The following is an 18,731-nucleotide window of genomic DNA, read 5'->3' as shown; positions in this document are numbered from 1 at the left end:
AGAAAGAGAGATGAAACAGAGAGGCAGAGAGATACAGAAAGAGAAGAGACAGATAGAGAGAGGATGCGAGAGAGAGATATGTTGGTTATTTTTAGGACTTTGTAATGAGTCACCATACATTAACAGTTGAAGCTCTAAGATGACACAGCAGGTAGTCTCCCCTGAAGCTCTAAGATGACACAGCAGGTAGTCTCCCCTGAAGCTTTAAGATGACACAGCAGGTAGTCTCCCCTGAAGCTCTAAGATGACACAGCAGTAAAAGGTCATTTACGCTCCCTGTGGAGGGAGGGTGTGACACAATTGCGGCGCCTCCGGAGGCTTCTGGAGGCCAAATCGAGCTCCGTACCACATCGCCGTGCGGTGCGCCTCCCAAATTCTTCAACAATGCGCAGGGCTCCGTATAGCTCCGCATTGACATGATTGGTTGACGGTAGGTGGGGGCGAGAGGTCCTGTATAAACACAGACTCACTTCCTCCGCAAAGCGCAAGAAGTATGAATGCTCTGACTTCTGTGGAGGCCGCATCGCAGTAAATGCTATGAGGCCCACTGCAGACGTCGGATTGATTATCCAGAGCCTTTTAGTCTCCCATGAAGCTCTCAGACGGGTCCAGATATCTCTGGCTTAAACAGACGGATTTTGATGCAGATTTTTTTCGATTATGTTAATTACATTGACGCTCGACTCTAGGGGTAAAGTGTTGGTCCCATGTTTCGTGAGCTGAAATAAAGGATCCCAGAAATGTTCCATACGCACAAAAAGTTTATTTCTCTTAAACATTGTGCACAAATTTGTTTACATCCCTGTTAGTGAGCATTTCTCCTTTGCCAAGATAATCCATTCATCTGACAGGTGTGGCATATCAAGAAGCTGGTTAAACAGCATGATCATTACACAGGTGCACCTTGTGCTGGGGACAATAAAAGGCCACTCTAAAATGTGCAGTTTTGTCACACAACACAATATCACAGATGTTTTGAGGGAGTGTGTAATTGGCATGCTGACTGCAGGATTGTCCAACAGAGCTGTTGCCAGATAATTTAATGTTAATTGCTCTACTATAAGCCACCTCCAACGTCGTTTTATAGAATGTCCAACCGGCCTCACAACCACGTGTAACCACGCCAGCCCGTGACCTCCACATCCGGCTTCTTCAACTGCGGGATCGTCTGAGACCAGCTACCCGGACAGCTGATGAAACTGTGGGTTTGCACAACCAAATAATTTCTGCACAAACTCCCAGAAACCGTCACAGGGAAGCCCATCTGCGTACTCGTCGTCCTCACCAGGATCTTGACCTGACTGCAGTTTGGCTTCGTAACATACTTCAGTGGGAAAATGCTCACCTTCGATTGCCACTGGCACGCTGGAGAAGTGTGATCTTCACGGATGAATCCCAGTTTCAACTGTACCGGGCAGATGGCAGACAGCATGTATGCTGTCGTGTGGGCGAGCGGTTTGCTGATGTCAACGTTGTGAACAGAGTGCCCCATGGTGGCGGTGGGGTTATGGTATGGGCAGGCATAAGCTACGGACAACGAACACAATTGCATTTTATCGATGGCAATTTGAATGCACAGAGATACCGTGACGAGATCCTGAGGCCCATTGTCGTGCCATTCATCTGCCGCCATCACCTCATGTTTCAGCATGATAATACATGGCCCCATGTCGCAAGGATCTGTACACAATTCCTGGAAGCTGAAAATGTCCCAGTTCTTCCATGGCCTACATACTCACCAAACATATCACCCATTGAGCATGTTTGGGATGCTCTGGATCGACGTGTAGGACAGCGTGTTCCAGTTCCCTCCAATATCCAGCAACTTCGCACAGCCATTGAAGAGGAGTGGGACAACATTCCACAGGCCACAATCAACAGCCTGATCAACTCTATGTGAAGGAGATGTGTTGCGCTGTGTGAGGCAAATGGTGGTCACACCAGATACTGACTGGTTTTCTGATCCACACCCCTACCTTTTTTTTTAAGGTATCTGTGACCAACAGATGCATATCTGTATTCCCAGTCATGTGAAAATAATAGATTAGGGCCTAATGAATGTATTTCAATTGACTGATTTCCTTTATATGAACTGTAACTCAGTAAAATCTTTGAAATTGTTGCATGTTGCTTTTATATTTTTGTTCAGTCATCCCTGTTTACATGTTTATCCTATTTTGTTCAGTAAAACCTACAACACATGTACATGCTGTTGTCTGAATCTTTCTTATTTAATCAGCCAATGTCATTTCAAAAGCAAAAAATATACACTGAGTGTACAAAACATTAGGAGCACCTTCTTAATACTGAGTTTCACCCCCTTTTGCCCTCAGAACAGACTCAATTTGTTGGGGCATGGACTCTACAAGGTGTCGAAACATTCCCACAGTTGTGTCAAGTTGACTGTATGTCGTTTGGGAGGTGGACCATTCTTGATACACACGGGAAACTGTTGAGCGTGAAAAACCCAGCAGCGTTGCAGTTCTTGACACAAACCGGTGCGCCTGGCACCTACTACCATACCCCGTTCAAAGGCACTTACATATTTTGTCTTGCCCATTCACACATACATAATCATTGTCTCAATTGTCTCAAGGCTTAAAAATCCTTCTCTAACCTGTCTCCTCCCAGCCTCTCCACCCCCCACTCTCCTCCTCCTCCCAGCCTCTCCACCCCCCATCCTCCTCCTCCCAGCCTCTCCACCCCCCACTCTCCTCCTCCTCCCAGCCTCTCCACCCCCCCACTCTCCTCCTACTCCCAGCCTCTCCACCCCCAATCTCCTCCTCCTCCCAGCCTCTCCACCCCCACTCCCTCCTCCTCCCAGCCTCTCCACCCCCTACTCTCCTCCTCCTCCCAGCCTCTCCACCCCCTACTCTCCTCCTCCTCCCAGCCTCTCCACCCCCTACTCTCCTCCTGCTCCCAGCCTCTCCACCCCCTACTCTCCTCCTCCTCCCAGCCTCTCCACCCCCTACTCTCCTCCTCCTCCCAGCCTCTCCACCCCCTACTCTCCTCCTCCTCCCAGCCTCTCCACCCCCTACTCTCCTCCTCCTCCCAGCCTCTCCACCCCCTACTCTCCTCCTCCTCCCAGCCTCTCCACCTCCTCCTCCCTACTCTCCTCCTCCTTCTCCCAGCCTCTCCACCCCCTACTCTCTCTTTTCTCCCCCTCCTCTTTTCCTGTCACCTGTCTTGTACTCACCTCTCTTCCACCTCTCCTCCTCTCCTCCTCTCCTCCTCTCCTACCCATCCTCACTCGCCTCTGCCTCTCCTCCTCTGTCTCTCCTCCTCTGTCTCTTCCTCCTCCCATCCTCCCTCCTCTCAGCCTCTCCTCCTCTCCTACCCATCCTCACTCGCCTCTGCCTCTCCTCCTCTGTCTCTCCTCCTCTGTCTCTTCCTCCTCTGTCTCTTCCTCCTCCCATCCTCCCTCCTATCAGCCTCTTCCTCCTCCCTCCTCCTCCCATCCTCCCATCCTCCCTCCTCTCAGCCTCTCCTCCTCCCAGCCTCTCCACCCCCTACCCTCCTCCTCCTCCAGCCTCTCCACCCCCTACTCTCCTCCTCCTCCTCCTCCCTACTCTCCTCCTCCTCCCTACTCTCCTCCTCCTCCCTACTCTCCTCCTCCTCCTCCCAGCCTCTCCACCCCCTACTCTCTCTTTTCTTTTCACCTCTCTTCAACCTCTCCTCCTCTCCTCCTCTCCTACCCATCCTCACTCGTCTCTGCCTCTCCTCCTCTGTCTCTCCTCCTCTCAGTCTCTTCCTCCTCTGTCTCTTCCTCTTCCCATCCTCCCTCCTCCCATCCTCCCTCCTCTTCTCCCCTCTTCCTCCCATCCTCCCTCCTCTCAGCCTCTTCCTCCTCCCATCCTCCCATCCTCCCTCCTCCCATCCTCCCTCCTCTCAGCCTCTCCTCCTCTTGTCCCCTCTTCCTCCCATCCTCCCTCCTCCCATCCTCCCTCCTCTTCTCCCCTCTTCCTCCCATCCTCCCTTCTCTCAGCCTCTCCTCCTCTTCTCCCCTCTTCCTCCCATCCTCCCTCCTCCCATCCTCCCTCCTCTTCTCCCCTCTTCCTCCCATCCTCCCTCCTCTCATCCTCTCCTCCTCTTCTCCCCTCTTCCTCCCTCCTCCTCCTCCCATCCTCCCTCCTCCCATCCTCCCTCCTCTCAGCCTCTCCTCCTCTTCTCCCCTCCTCCTCCCATCCTCCCTCCTCTCAGCCTCTCCTCTTCTCCCCTCATCCTCCCATCCTCTCTTCCTGTCCCCTGTTCTCACCTCTCCCACATCCTTCCATTTGTACAGTGAGTCAGAGGGGTGGGTCAGTGCTGCTAGACAACAAGTGTGCCCTTAGTCTCCTCTCACACACACACACACACGCACGCACGCACACACGCACACACACAGACACACAGACACACACACACACACACACACTCTCTCCATATAGCTTCTAACCTGCAGAGACACAAGCTGTCTGTTCTTTAGAACTCAACATCACAACAACAGATAAACAACCGGTCATCAGAACTGAACTGGCTGCAGGGTTTAACATCTTCAACAACCTTCCACTCTGTGGATATTACTGACTCTGAGTCTGATCACTAGAGATGGACAACTGACTCCGAGTCTGATCACTAGAGATGGACAACTGACTCTGAGTCTGATCACTGGAGATGGACAACTGACTCTGAGTCTGATCACTAGAGATGGACAACTGACTCTGAGTCTGATCACTAGAGATGGACAACTGACTCTGAGTCTGATCACTAGAGATGGACAACTGACTCTGAGTCTGATCACTAGAGATGGACAACAGACTCTGAGTCTGATCACTAGAGATGGACAACTGACTCTGAGTCTGATCACTAGAGATGGACAACTGACTCTGAGTCTGATCACTGGAGATGGACAACTGACTCTGAGTCTGATCACTAGAGATGGACCACTGACTCTGAGTCTGATCACTAGAGATGGACAACTGACTCTGAGTCTGATCACTAGAGATGGACAACTGACTCTGAGTCTGATCACTAGAGATGGACAACTGACTCTGAGTCTGATCACTAGAGATGGACAACTGACTCTGAGTCTGATCACTGGAGATGGACAACTGACTCTGAGTCTGATCACTAGAGATGGACAAATGACTCTGAGTCTGATCACTAGAGATGGACAACTGACTCTGAGTCTGATCACTGGAGATGGACAACTGACTCTGAGTCTGATCACTAGAGATGGACAACTGACTCTGAGTCTGATCACTGGAGATGGACAACTGACTCTGAGTCTGATCACTAGAGATGGACAACTGACTCTGAGTCTGATCACTAGAGATGGACAACTGACTGAGTCTGATCACTGGAGATGGACAACTGACTCTGAGTCTGATCACTAGAGATGGACAACTGACTCTGAGTCTGATCACTGGAGATGGACAACTGACTCTGAGTCTGATCACTAGAGATGGACAACTGACTCTGAGTCTGATCACTAGAGATGGACAACTGACTCCGAGTCTGATCACTAGAGATGGACAACTGACTCTGAGTCTGATCACTAGAGATGGACAACTGACTCTGATCACTAGAGATGGACAACTGACTCTGAGTCTGATCACTAGAGATGGACAACAGACTGAGTCTGATCACTAGAGATGGACAACTGACTCTGATCACTAGAGATGGACAACTGACTCTGAGTCTGATCACTAGAGATGGACAACTGACTCTGAGTCTGATCACTAGAGATGGACAACTGAGAGGGCAGTGATGATGTGACAATGATGTACATAGAATAATACAATGATATGATAGAATGGTAGAATGATATGATGGCGTGATATGATTAGAATTATATATATCCTCCTCTACTTCTATATATCCCCTACTACCTCTCTTTCTCCCCCTCTACCTCTCTATCTCCCCCTCTACCTCTATATCTCCCCCTCTACCTCTCTATCTCCCCCTCTACCTCCATATCACCCACTCTACCTCTTTCAAAATCAAATCAAATTGTATTTGTCACATGCGCCGAATACAACAGGTGTAGACCTTACAGTGAAATGCTTACTTACATGCCCTTAACCAACAATGCCGTTTTAAGAAAGAGGGGGAGGGGTAGCCATTTGATTAGATGTTCAGGAGTCTTATGGCTTGGGGGTAGAAGCTGTTAAGGAGCCTTTTGGAACTAGACCTGGTGCTCCGGTACCGCTTGCCGTGCGGTAGCAGAGAGAACAGTCTATGACTAGGGTGGCTGGAGTCTTTGACAATTTTTAGGGCCTTCCTCTGACACCGCCTGGTATAGAGGTCCTGGATGGCAGGAAGCTTGGCCCCAGTGATGTACTGGGCCGTATGCACTACCCTCTGTAGTGCCTTGCGGTCGGAGGTCGAGCAGTTGCCATACCAGGCGGTGATGCAACCAGTCAGGATGCTCTCGATGATGTAGATCCTTTTGAGGATCTGAGGACCCATGCCAAATCTTTTCAGTCTCCTTAGGGGATATAGGTTTTGTCGTGCCCTCTTCACGACTGTCTTGGTGTGCTTGGACCATATATATAAATATATATATATAAATATATATATATATATATTTCTTTTATGTTATTTTTTCATTTTTTTGTATTATTATCAAAAAAATTTGGGGGTGGGGGGGTAGATCAGCTTAATATTGCAGATAGATTGTACATTCCATCAATGTAATTGTCTGCATCACTTCCAATCCCCCATGTTTTATATATATATATATATATATATATATATATATATATACACTCCCCTTTATTACTTTTCAACCCCGCCATCCTTTCCCTACTTGGGGTAAATTAGTGAACAACAATGCTTAGGCCCCTACTTCCAGCTTATACTTACTATCTACATTTTATGGACACAGTCAATTTTACAATAATTATATTTGATTTGTTTTTGCTCCTGAACTTCTTCTACTCTCAACCTTTCCGATTCATTTTCATGATGCTCATCAGGTTAGCTTCTATATGCCATATATTTCTAACTGTGCTCTTTCCCAAAAGCTCCCAACATACAACCTATATACTTATTATGGACACAGTATGCCTACATTATTAGTTATCTTGTTATTATTTGTTGTTATTTGTTATTAGTCCCATCCTTCAACTCCATTCAACACCTCCCATCTATCTCTTAACACCATCCATATAGGATTTCTATTTGCCATTTATATTTCAACCACACTGTGATGTTTTACAAAAGCTCTGAACCTTTCTATTCTCATTGCTTCTACAGATTGTGAATTAAAAATAAACATTTTTGCTAAAAGTATTATTATATTATTGATCGATTGACTATGACTTTTCAGATCACCCAGTAATGCTATCTGCAAGGTTAGCTCCAGGTAAATATTGCAATCCTTTAGCCATTCCTGGACCTGTGTCCAAAAACAAGCTACAAATGGACAGAACCAAAACAAATGATCTAATGATTCTGTCTCTTCACAGCAAAATCCGCAGAGCTGGAAAGATTGTATCCCCCATATAAATAACATTCTATTGGTAGCAATAATTTTATATAATAATTTAAATTGAAAGATTCAAATTTTTGAATCCGGTGTCGTTTTGCGTATCAGTTCATAAACACTATGCCATGGGATCGGTACGTCAAAAATCTCTTCCCAACTATTTTGCAATCTATATGGGACGGCTGTCAATCCTTTGGTCCTTAAATTAAACTGGTATACTTTTTTATTTTTCACAGTTTTCCTTAACCAATTATGTTCTTTAATGGAAGGCCGACAGACAAGTTCCTTACTTTCTCCCCCTTCCACTTTCCTATTCCACTTTTGCGGTAAGGCTGCAATTATTTGGTTGTAATTTTGGGTAGAGCAGACATTTCCATATGTTTTTGTTAGCTGCATTTACGAAGATTATGCCTTTTTTAAACATTCTGTCAAAAAATAAAGTTTTTTTGTCAATTAATATATTTGAATTTAACCACAAGATTTGTTGCATTATTTGTTCTGTCATTTCTGGAGGATTAAATTGAAATTGCAACCAACTTTTTATGGCTTGTTTTAGAAATAGTGATATTTGGGAGATGATTTCCTTTTCAATTAACTGAAAGTGAGAGGTTGTAATCTGAATAAAGGGAAAAAGGCCTTTCTTGAACATTGGGTGAGACAATCTTACTAATTTGCTTGAGAACCAGTTCGGATTTAAGTATAACTTTTGTATGACTGAAGCTTTTAGTGATAGGTCTAATGCTTTAATATTTAATAATTTCTGTCCTCCGAATTCATATCCATTATATAGATAGGCCCTTTTAAATTTTGTCTGGCTTGCCGTTCCAAATAAAATGGAATATTTTTTTCTCATAAAATTTAAAAAACTGTTCGCTAGGCGTAGGCAAGACCATAAGCAAATAGGTAAACTGGGATAATACTAAAGAGTTAATCAGGGTGATGTTTCCACAAATTGACAGGTATTTACCTTTCCATGGTAGCAAGATCTTATCTATTTTTGCTAACTTTCTATTAAAATGTATTGAAGTGAGATCAATTATTTCCTTTGGGATATGTATTCCGAGTATATCCACATCACCATCAGACCATTTTATTGGTAAACTACATGGTAATGTAAAAATTTTATTTTTTTGTGATCCAATACGTAATATAGTACATTTGTCATAATTTGGTTGTAATCCAGAGAGGTTAGAAAATGTATCTAGATCCTCTATGAGGCTGTGGAGGGATTCTAGTTGTGGATTTAAAAGAAAACATGAATCATCAGCGTACAATGACACCTTTGTTTTTAAGCCCTGGATTTCTAATCCTCTGATATTATTATTGGATCTGATTTTAATAGCTAACATCTCGATGGCCACAATAAATAGATCTGCCGATAGTGGACAACCTTGTTTCACTCCTCTTGACAGTTTAAAACTTTAGGAGAAATAGCCATTATTTACTATTTTACACCTAGGGTTACTATACATGATTTTGACCCATTTTATAAGAGATTCTCCAAAATTGAAATGCTCCAGGCATTTATATATAAAACCCAGTCGTACTTTATCAAATGCCTTTTTGAAGTCTGCTATGAAATGTGCTTGGACCATGTTAGTTTGTTGGTGATGTGGACAACAAGGAACTTGAAGCTCTCAACCTGCTCCACTACAGCCCCGTCGATGAGAATGGGGGCGTGCTCGGTCCTCTTCTTTTTCCTGTACTCCACAATCATCTCCTTTGTCTTGATCACGTTGAGGGAGAGGTTGTTATCCTGGCACCACACGGCCAGGTCTCTGACCTCCTCCCTATAGGCTGTCTCGTCGTTGTCGGTGCTCAGGCCTACCACTGTTGTGTCATCGGCAAACTTAATGATGGTGTTGGAGTCGTGCCTGGCCATGCAGTCATGGGTGAACAGGGAGTACAGGAGGGGACTGAGCACGCACCCCTGAGGGGCCCCCGTGTTGAGGATCAGCGTGGCGGATGTGTTGTTACCTACCCTTACCACCTGGGGGCGGCCCGTCAGGAAGTCCAGGATCCAGTTGCAGAGGGAGATGTTTAGTCCCAGGGTCCTTAGCTTAGTGATGAGCTTTGAGGGCACTATGGTGTTGAACGCTGAGCTGTAGTCCATGAATAGCATTCTCACATAGGTGTTCCTCTTGTCCAGGTGGGAAAGGGCAGTGTGGAGTGCAATAGAGATTGCATCATCTGTGGATCTGTTGGGGCGGTATGCACATTGGAGTGGGTATAGGGTTTCTGGGATGATGGTGTTGATGTGATTCACGACCAGCCTTTCAAAGCACTTCATGGCTACAGACGTCAGTGCTACGGGTCGGTAGTCATTTAGGCAGGCTAACTTGGTGTTGTTGGGCACAGGGACTATGGTGGTCTGCTTGAAACATGTTGGTATTACAGACTCAGACAGGGAGAGGTTGAAAATGTCAGTGAAGACACTTGCCAGTTGGTCAGCGCATGCTCGGAGTACACGTCCTGGTAATCCGTCTGGCCCTGCGGCCTTGTGAATGTTGACCTTGATCTCGCACAGAATGTTGTTCTGTAGAGACATAATCACTGTCTTTCTTCTTAGAAGTGTTTAAAATGCTGTCATTTCTGGTGGTTGTATGACAACTGGTATCATCTATGTCAGGGATATCGGACGGACAGGTGGGTACACTAGTACAGACTTAAATAATAAATATCTAATTTAATTTGTATTTAATTTATTAGTACAGACTTGTTATGATTGAGGTGAGTCACTCAATTAAATGTAAAGCACACCTTTAAGACCTGATGAAAATTGCTATATAAATCTATTCCATTATGTTGCCCAGCGATGTTGGATTTAACAACCAAGGTGGGGTTTTATTTAGGTCGTTGACTCAGAGGAGATCTGACTGGCTAGCTAGGTTATTGGTCACTGGGAGAAGAGGTGATTGGATTGGCTAGCTAGGTGTGTCAGGAGTGCTGTATGTGGAAGGTGCGGGAATCAGGCGCAGGACACAGAAGCTTCGTTCAACAGTCTTTAGTAGATCAATACGAGCAAAAGTGCCCGGAGACGAGCGATACGCACACAGGCGTAAAAGAACAGGAAAATAATAACGCGCACAACAAGTGTGAAAACCTCTCCTAGAACATAAGGAGGGAAAACCAAAACAGACACGAAGACAGGAAGCTCAATAACACACAACACAAGACTAACAAAACGAGAACTTATAGGACACATAATCAACGCTAACTAACCACAGGTGTACAACAATCAGACAAAAGCAAACGAACATAGAAACATACAACGGTGGTAGCTAGTATTCTGGGGACGACGACCGCCGAAACCTGCCCGAACAAGGAGGAGGAGCAGCCTCGGCAGATTCCGTGACAAGGTGGTTAATAATGGTTAAACGTTTGACGTGATTGGTTGGCTGGAAGAAGAGGTGGTTTGATTGGCTAGCTATGTGGTTAATAATGAATAAGGTTTGACATGGTTGGCTGGCTTAAGTAGTGTGACGTGATTGGTTGGCTGGATGAAGAGGTGGGTTTATTGGCTAGCTAGGTGGTTAAGGCCTGGCCTGATTGGTTGGGTTAAGGAGATGGATTTTCTCCAACCAGGGCCCAATAGTTTAATTCCAAAACGCTATATATCCATTTTCAGAAATTATGGTAAATGTGCTTTGTTGGGGGGTTTAAAGAACCTAGAAAAGAGATTGGTGTGTTTTTTCACTATCTAATCATGGCAAAGGTTTGTTCAATGACAGTCATGTATTTGTTTAAAATCTATCACTTTATGGTTTCTTTTCAGAGAGACCAATAATCATGTGTTTTTGCAAAATGCTATATATCTGCCACGCTCTCAGAGAAATCAGTAGTACTGCTAGGTTTTACACAGTTAAATGTAACACATAACTACATTTTTAATAAAGAACTGTACAAATGATACATGTTTGACATCAGTACAAAAAAACTTTAAACAAAAAATGAATCAGTACAGTAACAGGAGATCTGTATGTAAAATATTTACATGTAACATTTGAGTCATTTAGCAGATGCTCTTATCCAGAGTGACTCACAGTCTTAGTCTGTGCTGCTCCAATAGGCACCATGTTGTGAGAGCAGAGAGCTGAGATGGCCGTTCAGAACTACAACACAGGGTATTTTTATTTTATTTTATTTCACCTTTATTTAACCAGGTAAGCCAGTTGAGAACAAGTTCTCATTTACAACTGCGACCTGGCCAAGATAAAGCAAAGCAGTGCGATAAAAACAACAACACAGAGTTTTATATATGGAATAAACAAAACATAAAGTCAAAAATACAACAGAAAATATATATACAGTGTGTGCAAATGTAGCTGTATACCTGCTGGAGCGCAGATTACAGGTGGGTGCTGCTATGGTGACCAATGAGCTAAGATAAGGCAGGGATTTGCCTAGCAGTGATTTATAGATGGCCTGGAGCCAGTGGGTTTGACGACGAACATGTAGTGAGGACCAGCCAACAAGAGCGTACAGGTCACAGTGGTGGGTATTATATGGGGCTTTGGAGACAAAACGGATGGCACTGTGATAGACTACATCCAATTTGCTGAGTAGAGTGTTGGAGGCTATTTTGTAAATGACATCGCCGAAGTCAAGGATCGGTAGGATAGTCAGTTTTACGAGGGCATGTTTGGCAGCATGAGTGAAGGAGGCTTTGTTGCGAAATAGGAAGCCAATTATAGATTTAACTTTGGATTGGAGATGCTTAATACTGAGTCTGGAAGGAGAGTTTACAGTCTAACCAGACACCTAGGTATTTGTAGTTGTCCACATACTCTAGGTCAGACCCGTCGAGAGTAGTGATTCTAGTCGGGTGGGCGGGTGCCAGCAGCGTTCGATTGAAGAGCATGCAATTAGTTTTACTAGTGTTTAAGAGCAGTTGGAGGCTACTGAAGGATTGTTGTATGGCATTGAAGCTCGTTTGGAGGTTTGTTAACACAGTGTCCAATGAAGGGCCAGATGTATACAAAATGGTGTCGTCTGCGTAGAGGTGGATCTGAGAGTCACCAGCAGCAAGAGCGACATCATTGATATACACGGAGAAAAGAGTCGGCCCAAGAATTGAACCCTGTGGCACCCCCATAGAGACTGCCATAGGTCCAGACAACAGGCCCTCCGATTTGACACATTGAACTCTAGGGTAGCTCTATATGTTGTGAGAGCAGAGAGCGTGGGCTGAGATGGCCGTTCTATCCTGATGGACATTAAATCTGCAAATACTTCCATTCGTTCTGATTGTTGTTCATATTAGCTTGGTTCCAGATCTATTTGTGGTGTGTAGCCAACTCCTATTGCCGTTGATATGCCAAACACAATTAGTAAGATGTTGGTATGAGAGCGTAGGCTGAGATGGTCCTTCAGACTGGAACACATCCCTTCTGATGGTCCTTCAGACTGGAACACTTCCCTTCTGATGGTCCTTCAGACTGGAACACTTCCCTTCTGATGGTCCTTCAGACTGGAACACTTCCCTTCTGATGGTCCTTCAGACTGGAACACTTCCCCTTCTGATGGTCCTTCAGACTGGAACACTTCCCTTCTGATGGTCCTTCAGACTGGAACACTTCCCTTCTGATGGTCCTTCAGACTGGAACACTTCCCTTCTGATGGTCCTTCAGACTGGAACACTTCCCTTCTGATGGTCATTCAGACTGGAACACTTCCCTTCTGATGGTCCTTCAGACTGGAACACTTCCCTTCTGATGGTCCTTCAGACTGGAACACTTCCCTTCTGATGGTCCTTCAGACTGGAACACTTCCCTTCTGATGGTCCTTCAGACTGGAACACTTCCCTTCTGATGGTCCTTCAGACTGGAACACTTCCCTTCTGATGGTCCTTCAGACTGGAACACTTCCCTTCTGATGGTCCTTCAGACTGGAACACTTCCCTTCTGATGGTCCTTCAGACTGGAACACTTCCCTTCTGATGGTCCTTCAGACTGGAACACTTCCCTTCTGATGGTCCTTCAGACTGGAACACTTCCCTTCTGATGGTCCTTCAGACTGGAACACTTCCCTTCTGATGGTCCTTCAGACTGGAACACTTCCCTTCTGATGGTCCTTCAGACTGGAACACTTCCTTTCTGATGGTCCTTCAGACTGGAACACTTTTAGATGGCCTCTTCATATTGCATTGGACGGATTAGGGGTAAGGCCCTGCGATAGACTAGCGTCCTGTCATCCATCTGTCTCACACTAGTGAAACAGGAGATTCTGCCCTCTGGGTCGTTCTGGCTCGGAGAAGACTACTTCTTTTACTGCAATAAATCGCTTCTGATGACCTTTCCTTCATATTGTACCCTCCTTCATAACGTCCCTAGCTACTAGCCAATCAATCTCTTGAGTGACTAAAATTAATGAAAAATGGCCCCCACTTGTCTTTGCCCCACCTTAGTAAATGTGATGACCAATGAAAGCTGCACACCTTAGAAGGGGACGCGTTGGTCTCAGACGCACAGTTTCACCACTGCACCAAATGTGTAGAAACTCATCAATAAAACACACAGAGGGAGAGAGAGAGAGAGAGAGAGAGATAGAGAGAGAGAGAGCGAGAGAGAGAGAGAGAGAGAGAGATAGAGAGAGAGAGAGGAACAGAGAGAGAGAGAGAGAGAGAGAGAGAGAGAGAGAGAGAGAGAGAGAGAGAGAGAGAGAGAGAGAGTGTGTGTGTATTGTATTGTATTGTGAAGATGGAGCCTGTGCCCTCAGAAGCCTGTTGCCATGGCAGCTAGCACCGCTCTTCGAAGCAGCAGTAGGTTATGCTAATTAGATTGTTGTTGCATCAGCTATTGATTCTGTGGAACCACGTATTACCACGGCTGAATGGTGTATAGGCAATGAAGTGATGTTGACTGTTACTCCATGGATACTGATAACGCTGTTGTGTGTGTGTACACAAACGCACACACAGAGACAGACAGACAAACACATATAACAGCGTTATCGGTATCCATGCAGTAACAGTCAACATCTCTATCGCGGTTAAATAAATTCAACTCTTGTGTTCAGGCTATCGTTGTCTAAATTAGAGTTATAATATTAATACCTCAGTACACTACAGCTATAATATGATAAAGCTTTCTTCACGAGCCCTCATCTGATCCCTACATGTGTGTATACTATGTGACACTACTGATCTCTGATCATAATAATGGTCAAACCCTACTGTAAATCAAAGATAAAAGGAAACAAGCATACAAAATGTAAAGGATCATCATCTCCATCTCCTCCATTCCCCCCCTCCTCCATCCCTCCATCTCCTCCACCTCCTCCATCCCTCCATCTCCTCCATCTCCTCCATCCCCTCCTCCATCCCTCCATCTCCACCTCCTCCATCCCCCTCCTCCATCCCTCCATCTCCTCCATCTCCTCCATCCCCTCCTCCATCCCTCCATCTCACCCTCCTCCATCCCTCCATCTCCCCCTCCTCCATCCCTCCATCTCCCCTCCTCCATCCCTCCATCTCCCACCTCCTCCATCCCTCCATCTCCCCCTCCTCCATCCCTCCATCTCCACCTCCTCCATCCCTCCATCTCCCCCCTCCTCCATCCCTCCATCTCCACCTCCTCCATCCCTCCATCTCCACCCTCCTCCATCCCCTCCATCTCCCCCTCCTGCATCCCTCCATCTCCCCTCCTCCATCCCTCCATCTCCCCCTCCTCCATCCCTCCATCTCCCATCTCCACCTCCTCCATCTCCACCTCCTCCATCCCTCCATCTCCCCCTCCTGCATCCCTCCATCTCCCCCTCCTCCATCCCTCCATCTCCCCCTCCTCCATCTCCCCCTCCTGCATCCCTCCATCTCCCCTCCTCCATCTCCCCCTCCTGCATCCCTCCATCTCCCCCTCCTCCATCTCCCCTCCTCCATCCCTCCATCTCCCCCTCCTGCATCCCTCCATCTCTCCCTCCTCTATCCCTTCATCTCTCCCTCCTGCATCCCTCCATCTCCCCCTCCTCCATCTCCCCCTCCTGCATCCTTCCCCATCTTTCCAACATTGTTTCAATATACTTATCACCATGGAAACAGAGATTAATAAAATGGAGAGAAGCAGAGTAATGGATGAATATAAAATACGCCACTTAACAGATACTCATAACCAAAACGACAATATTAAGTGCACACGTACGAGCGTACACATGCGAACACACACACAGCTGTTGATCTTGTATTAATGTCAGTGTTGTGACCAGGGTGTAGTGACGTCAGTATTGTGACCAGGGTGTAGTGACGTCAGTGTTGTGACCAGGGTGTTGTGACCAGGGTGTTGTGACCAGGGTGTTGTGACCAGGGTGTTGTGACCAGGGTGTTGTGACCAGGGTGTAGTGACGTCAGGGTGTAGTGGACAGTGAAAGTATGGGGAGTGTTTTTTCACAGCCGGCCAGTGATCAGAGTTTGCCCACCAATTTTTTTTTACCCTCCTACATCACTGGTTTTGATACTCATGCAGACAGACAGACAGACTGCCTGGGCCCTGAACAGCAACAGCAGAGGTAACGTCAGTGACGCACAGTTCCTGTCCAACATTCATCTCGTCTCTAATCTCCCCTTCCTCCATCCCTCCCCTCCATCTCCCCCCCTCCATCCCTCCATCTCCCCCTCCTCCATCCCTCCATCTCCCCCCTCCATCTCCCCCTCCTCCATCCCTCCATCTCCCCCTCCTAGATCTATCCATCTCCCCCTCCTCTATCCCTGACCCTCCATCTCCCTCCTCCATCCCTCCCCCTCCGTCTCCTACTCCATCATCCCTCCCCCTCCGTCTCCTACTCCTCCATCATCCCTCCATCTCCCCCTTCCACCCCCTACATCCATCCATCTCCCCCTCCATCATCCCTCCCCCTCCATCTCCTACTCCTCCATCATCCCTCCATCTCCCCCTCCTCCATCCCTCCCCCTCTGTCTCCCCCTCCCTCTCACTCTCTTCGGTGTAACACCTTGGCTAGATACTATAGACAACAGATAGATATATAGACACAATAATTATGAAATGATACTTAACACAGATTACTATAGACAACAGATAGATACTATAGACAACAGATAATACTATAGACAACAGATAGATACTATAGACAACAGATAGATATTATAGACAACAGATAGATACTATAGACAACAGATAGATACTATAGACAACAGATAGATACTATAGACAACAGATAGATACTATAGACAACAGATAGATACTATAGACAACAGATAGATTTTAGACAACATATATTATAGACAACAGATAGATACTATAGACAACAGATAGATACTATAGACAACAGATAGATACTATAGACAACAGATAGATACTATAGACAACAGATAGATACTATATATACTGTAGATGGTCTATGTGTGTTACCAATGTGAGCTCTGTATTCCCGTATAAGTAAAATGCGGCAGAAATATAAGCTTCAACATATTCAACCTGTAGTTAACCACACGCTGACTCATCATTACTCACACACTAACCAGAGGGAAAAACAAGGATCAACAGTGCACAGAAACAACATAACCCAACAATATATCACATTTGTAGGTAAAATGTCATTTTTTTTCTCCCCCCCCCCCTGTCACTGCACCTGTGGCAAGTGTGGCAGCTAATTCCAATAGAATTATGTGACGTGATCACGAGATGATGTGATGGTAGTGTGTGTCTCTGCCTCTTTGCATCTCTCTATCTTACCTTAGTGTCCAGCGGCGGGAGGAGGAGGGCCAGGGAGAGAGACAGCAGGAGGACGACAGAACTGGAGCTAGTAATCAGAGGGCCCGACATCCTTCAGGAGAGATGAGGCTGCCCCAACAAGGAGAAGACAAAACACTGACTATCACCCAGATGAGCCAGAGAGGGAGAGATGAAGACAGGAGGGAGGGGGGGAGGAGAGGAGAGGAGGAGCTAATCATCCAGAGAGATGGGGAGGGACATGAGAGAAAAATAGGAAGAGATGAAGACTTCCCTCCATCCCTCCTTCCCTCCATCCCTCCATCCCTCCTCTCCATCAGGGAGGGAAGGAGGGACATGAGAGAGGGAAGGTGAGAGCCCTGGTAAAGATGCCGTGAGGAGCGTAGGAAATGAATGTCAGAACATACACTGACCTTGAATATCAGACCGTTATTATATCTGTGTAGGATTAAAAAAACATGACAATAATATTCCACAGCAGGCAGTGAAAAATAATCATGATGACCTTATAGGACTTTTTTATTTATTTTATTTATTTAACTTTTTACCCCCAATTTTGTGATATCCAATTGGTAGTTACAGTCTTGTCCCATCGCTGCAACTCCCGTACGGACTCCGGGAGAGGCGAAGGTCTAGAGCCATGCGTCCTCCGAAACACGACCCCGCCAAACTGCTTCTTGACACACTACTAGCTTAACCTGGAAGCCAGCCACACCATTGTGTCGGAGGAAACACCGTACAACTGGCGACCGAAGCTTGCAGGCACCCGGCCCGCCACAAGGAGTCGCTAGAGCGCGATGGGACAACGACATCCCGGCCGGACAAACCCTCCCCTAACCAGTTGTGCGCCGCTTCATGGGTCTCCCGGTCACGGCCGGCTGTAACACAGCCTGGGATCGAATCCGGGGCTGTAGTGACGCCTCAAGCACTGCGATGTGGTGCCTTAGACCGCTGCGCCACTCGGGAGGCCCAACCATGTTTCACTTTAAATCCGACATTGTAAATTGGAGATATAATCGATTATATACAACATTCGCAGAGTACAACCCTGCCTTACACAGAAAGAGGCACAGGTCCTAATCCAGGCACTTGTCATCTCCCACCTGGATTACTGCAACTCGCTGTTGGCTGGGCTCCCTGCCTGTGCCATTAAACCCCTACAACTTATCCAGAATGCCGCAGCCCGTCTGGTGTTCAACCTTCCCAAGTTCTCTCACGTCAACCCGCTCCTCCGCACACTCCACTGGCTTCCAGTTGAGGCTCACATCTACTACAAGACCATGGTGCTTGCCTACGGAGCTGTGAGGGGAACGGCACCTCCTTACCTTCAGGCTCTGATCAGACCCTACACCCAAACGAGGGCACTACGTTCATCCACCTCTGGCCTGCTGGCCCCCCTACCTCTACAGAAGCACAGTTCCCGCTCAGCCCAGTCAAAGCTATTTGCTGCTCTGGCACCCCAATGGTGGAACAAGCTCCCCCACGACAGCGGAGTCACTGACCACCTTCCGGAGACACTTGAAACCCTAGCTCCTTAAGGAATACCTGGAATAGTATAAAGTAATCCTTCTAAAAAAAAA

The 18,731-nt window shown here is 46.5% G+C and overlaps 1 protein-coding gene across 1 annotated transcript in view; it reads right to left on the bottom strand.

Annotated features, from left to right (window-relative positions):
- The window catches only part of LOC121530837, a 20,059-nt gene extending 2,657 nt beyond the window's left edge, over positions 1-17,402 (bottom strand). Inside the window, exon 1 of the mRNA XM_041836108.2 lies at positions 17,155-17,402. Within this exon, the coding sequence (XP_041692042.2) occupies positions 17,155-17,244 (90 nt within the window). The 5' untranslated portion in view covers positions 17,245-17,402. The remainder of the gene's footprint in view (positions 1-17,154) is intronic.
- Positions 17,403-18,731: the final 1,329 nt, after the last annotated feature.

This window comes from Coregonus clupeaformis, chromosome 24 (assembly GCF_020615455.1).
Source record: "Coregonus clupeaformis isolate EN_2021a chromosome 24, ASM2061545v1, whole genome shotgun sequence".
NCBI lineage: Eukaryota > Metazoa > Chordata > Actinopteri > Salmoniformes > Salmonidae > Coregonus > Coregonus clupeaformis.
Note: the sequence above shows the minus strand (reverse complement) of the source record. Positions and strands in the feature narration are given on the sequence as shown.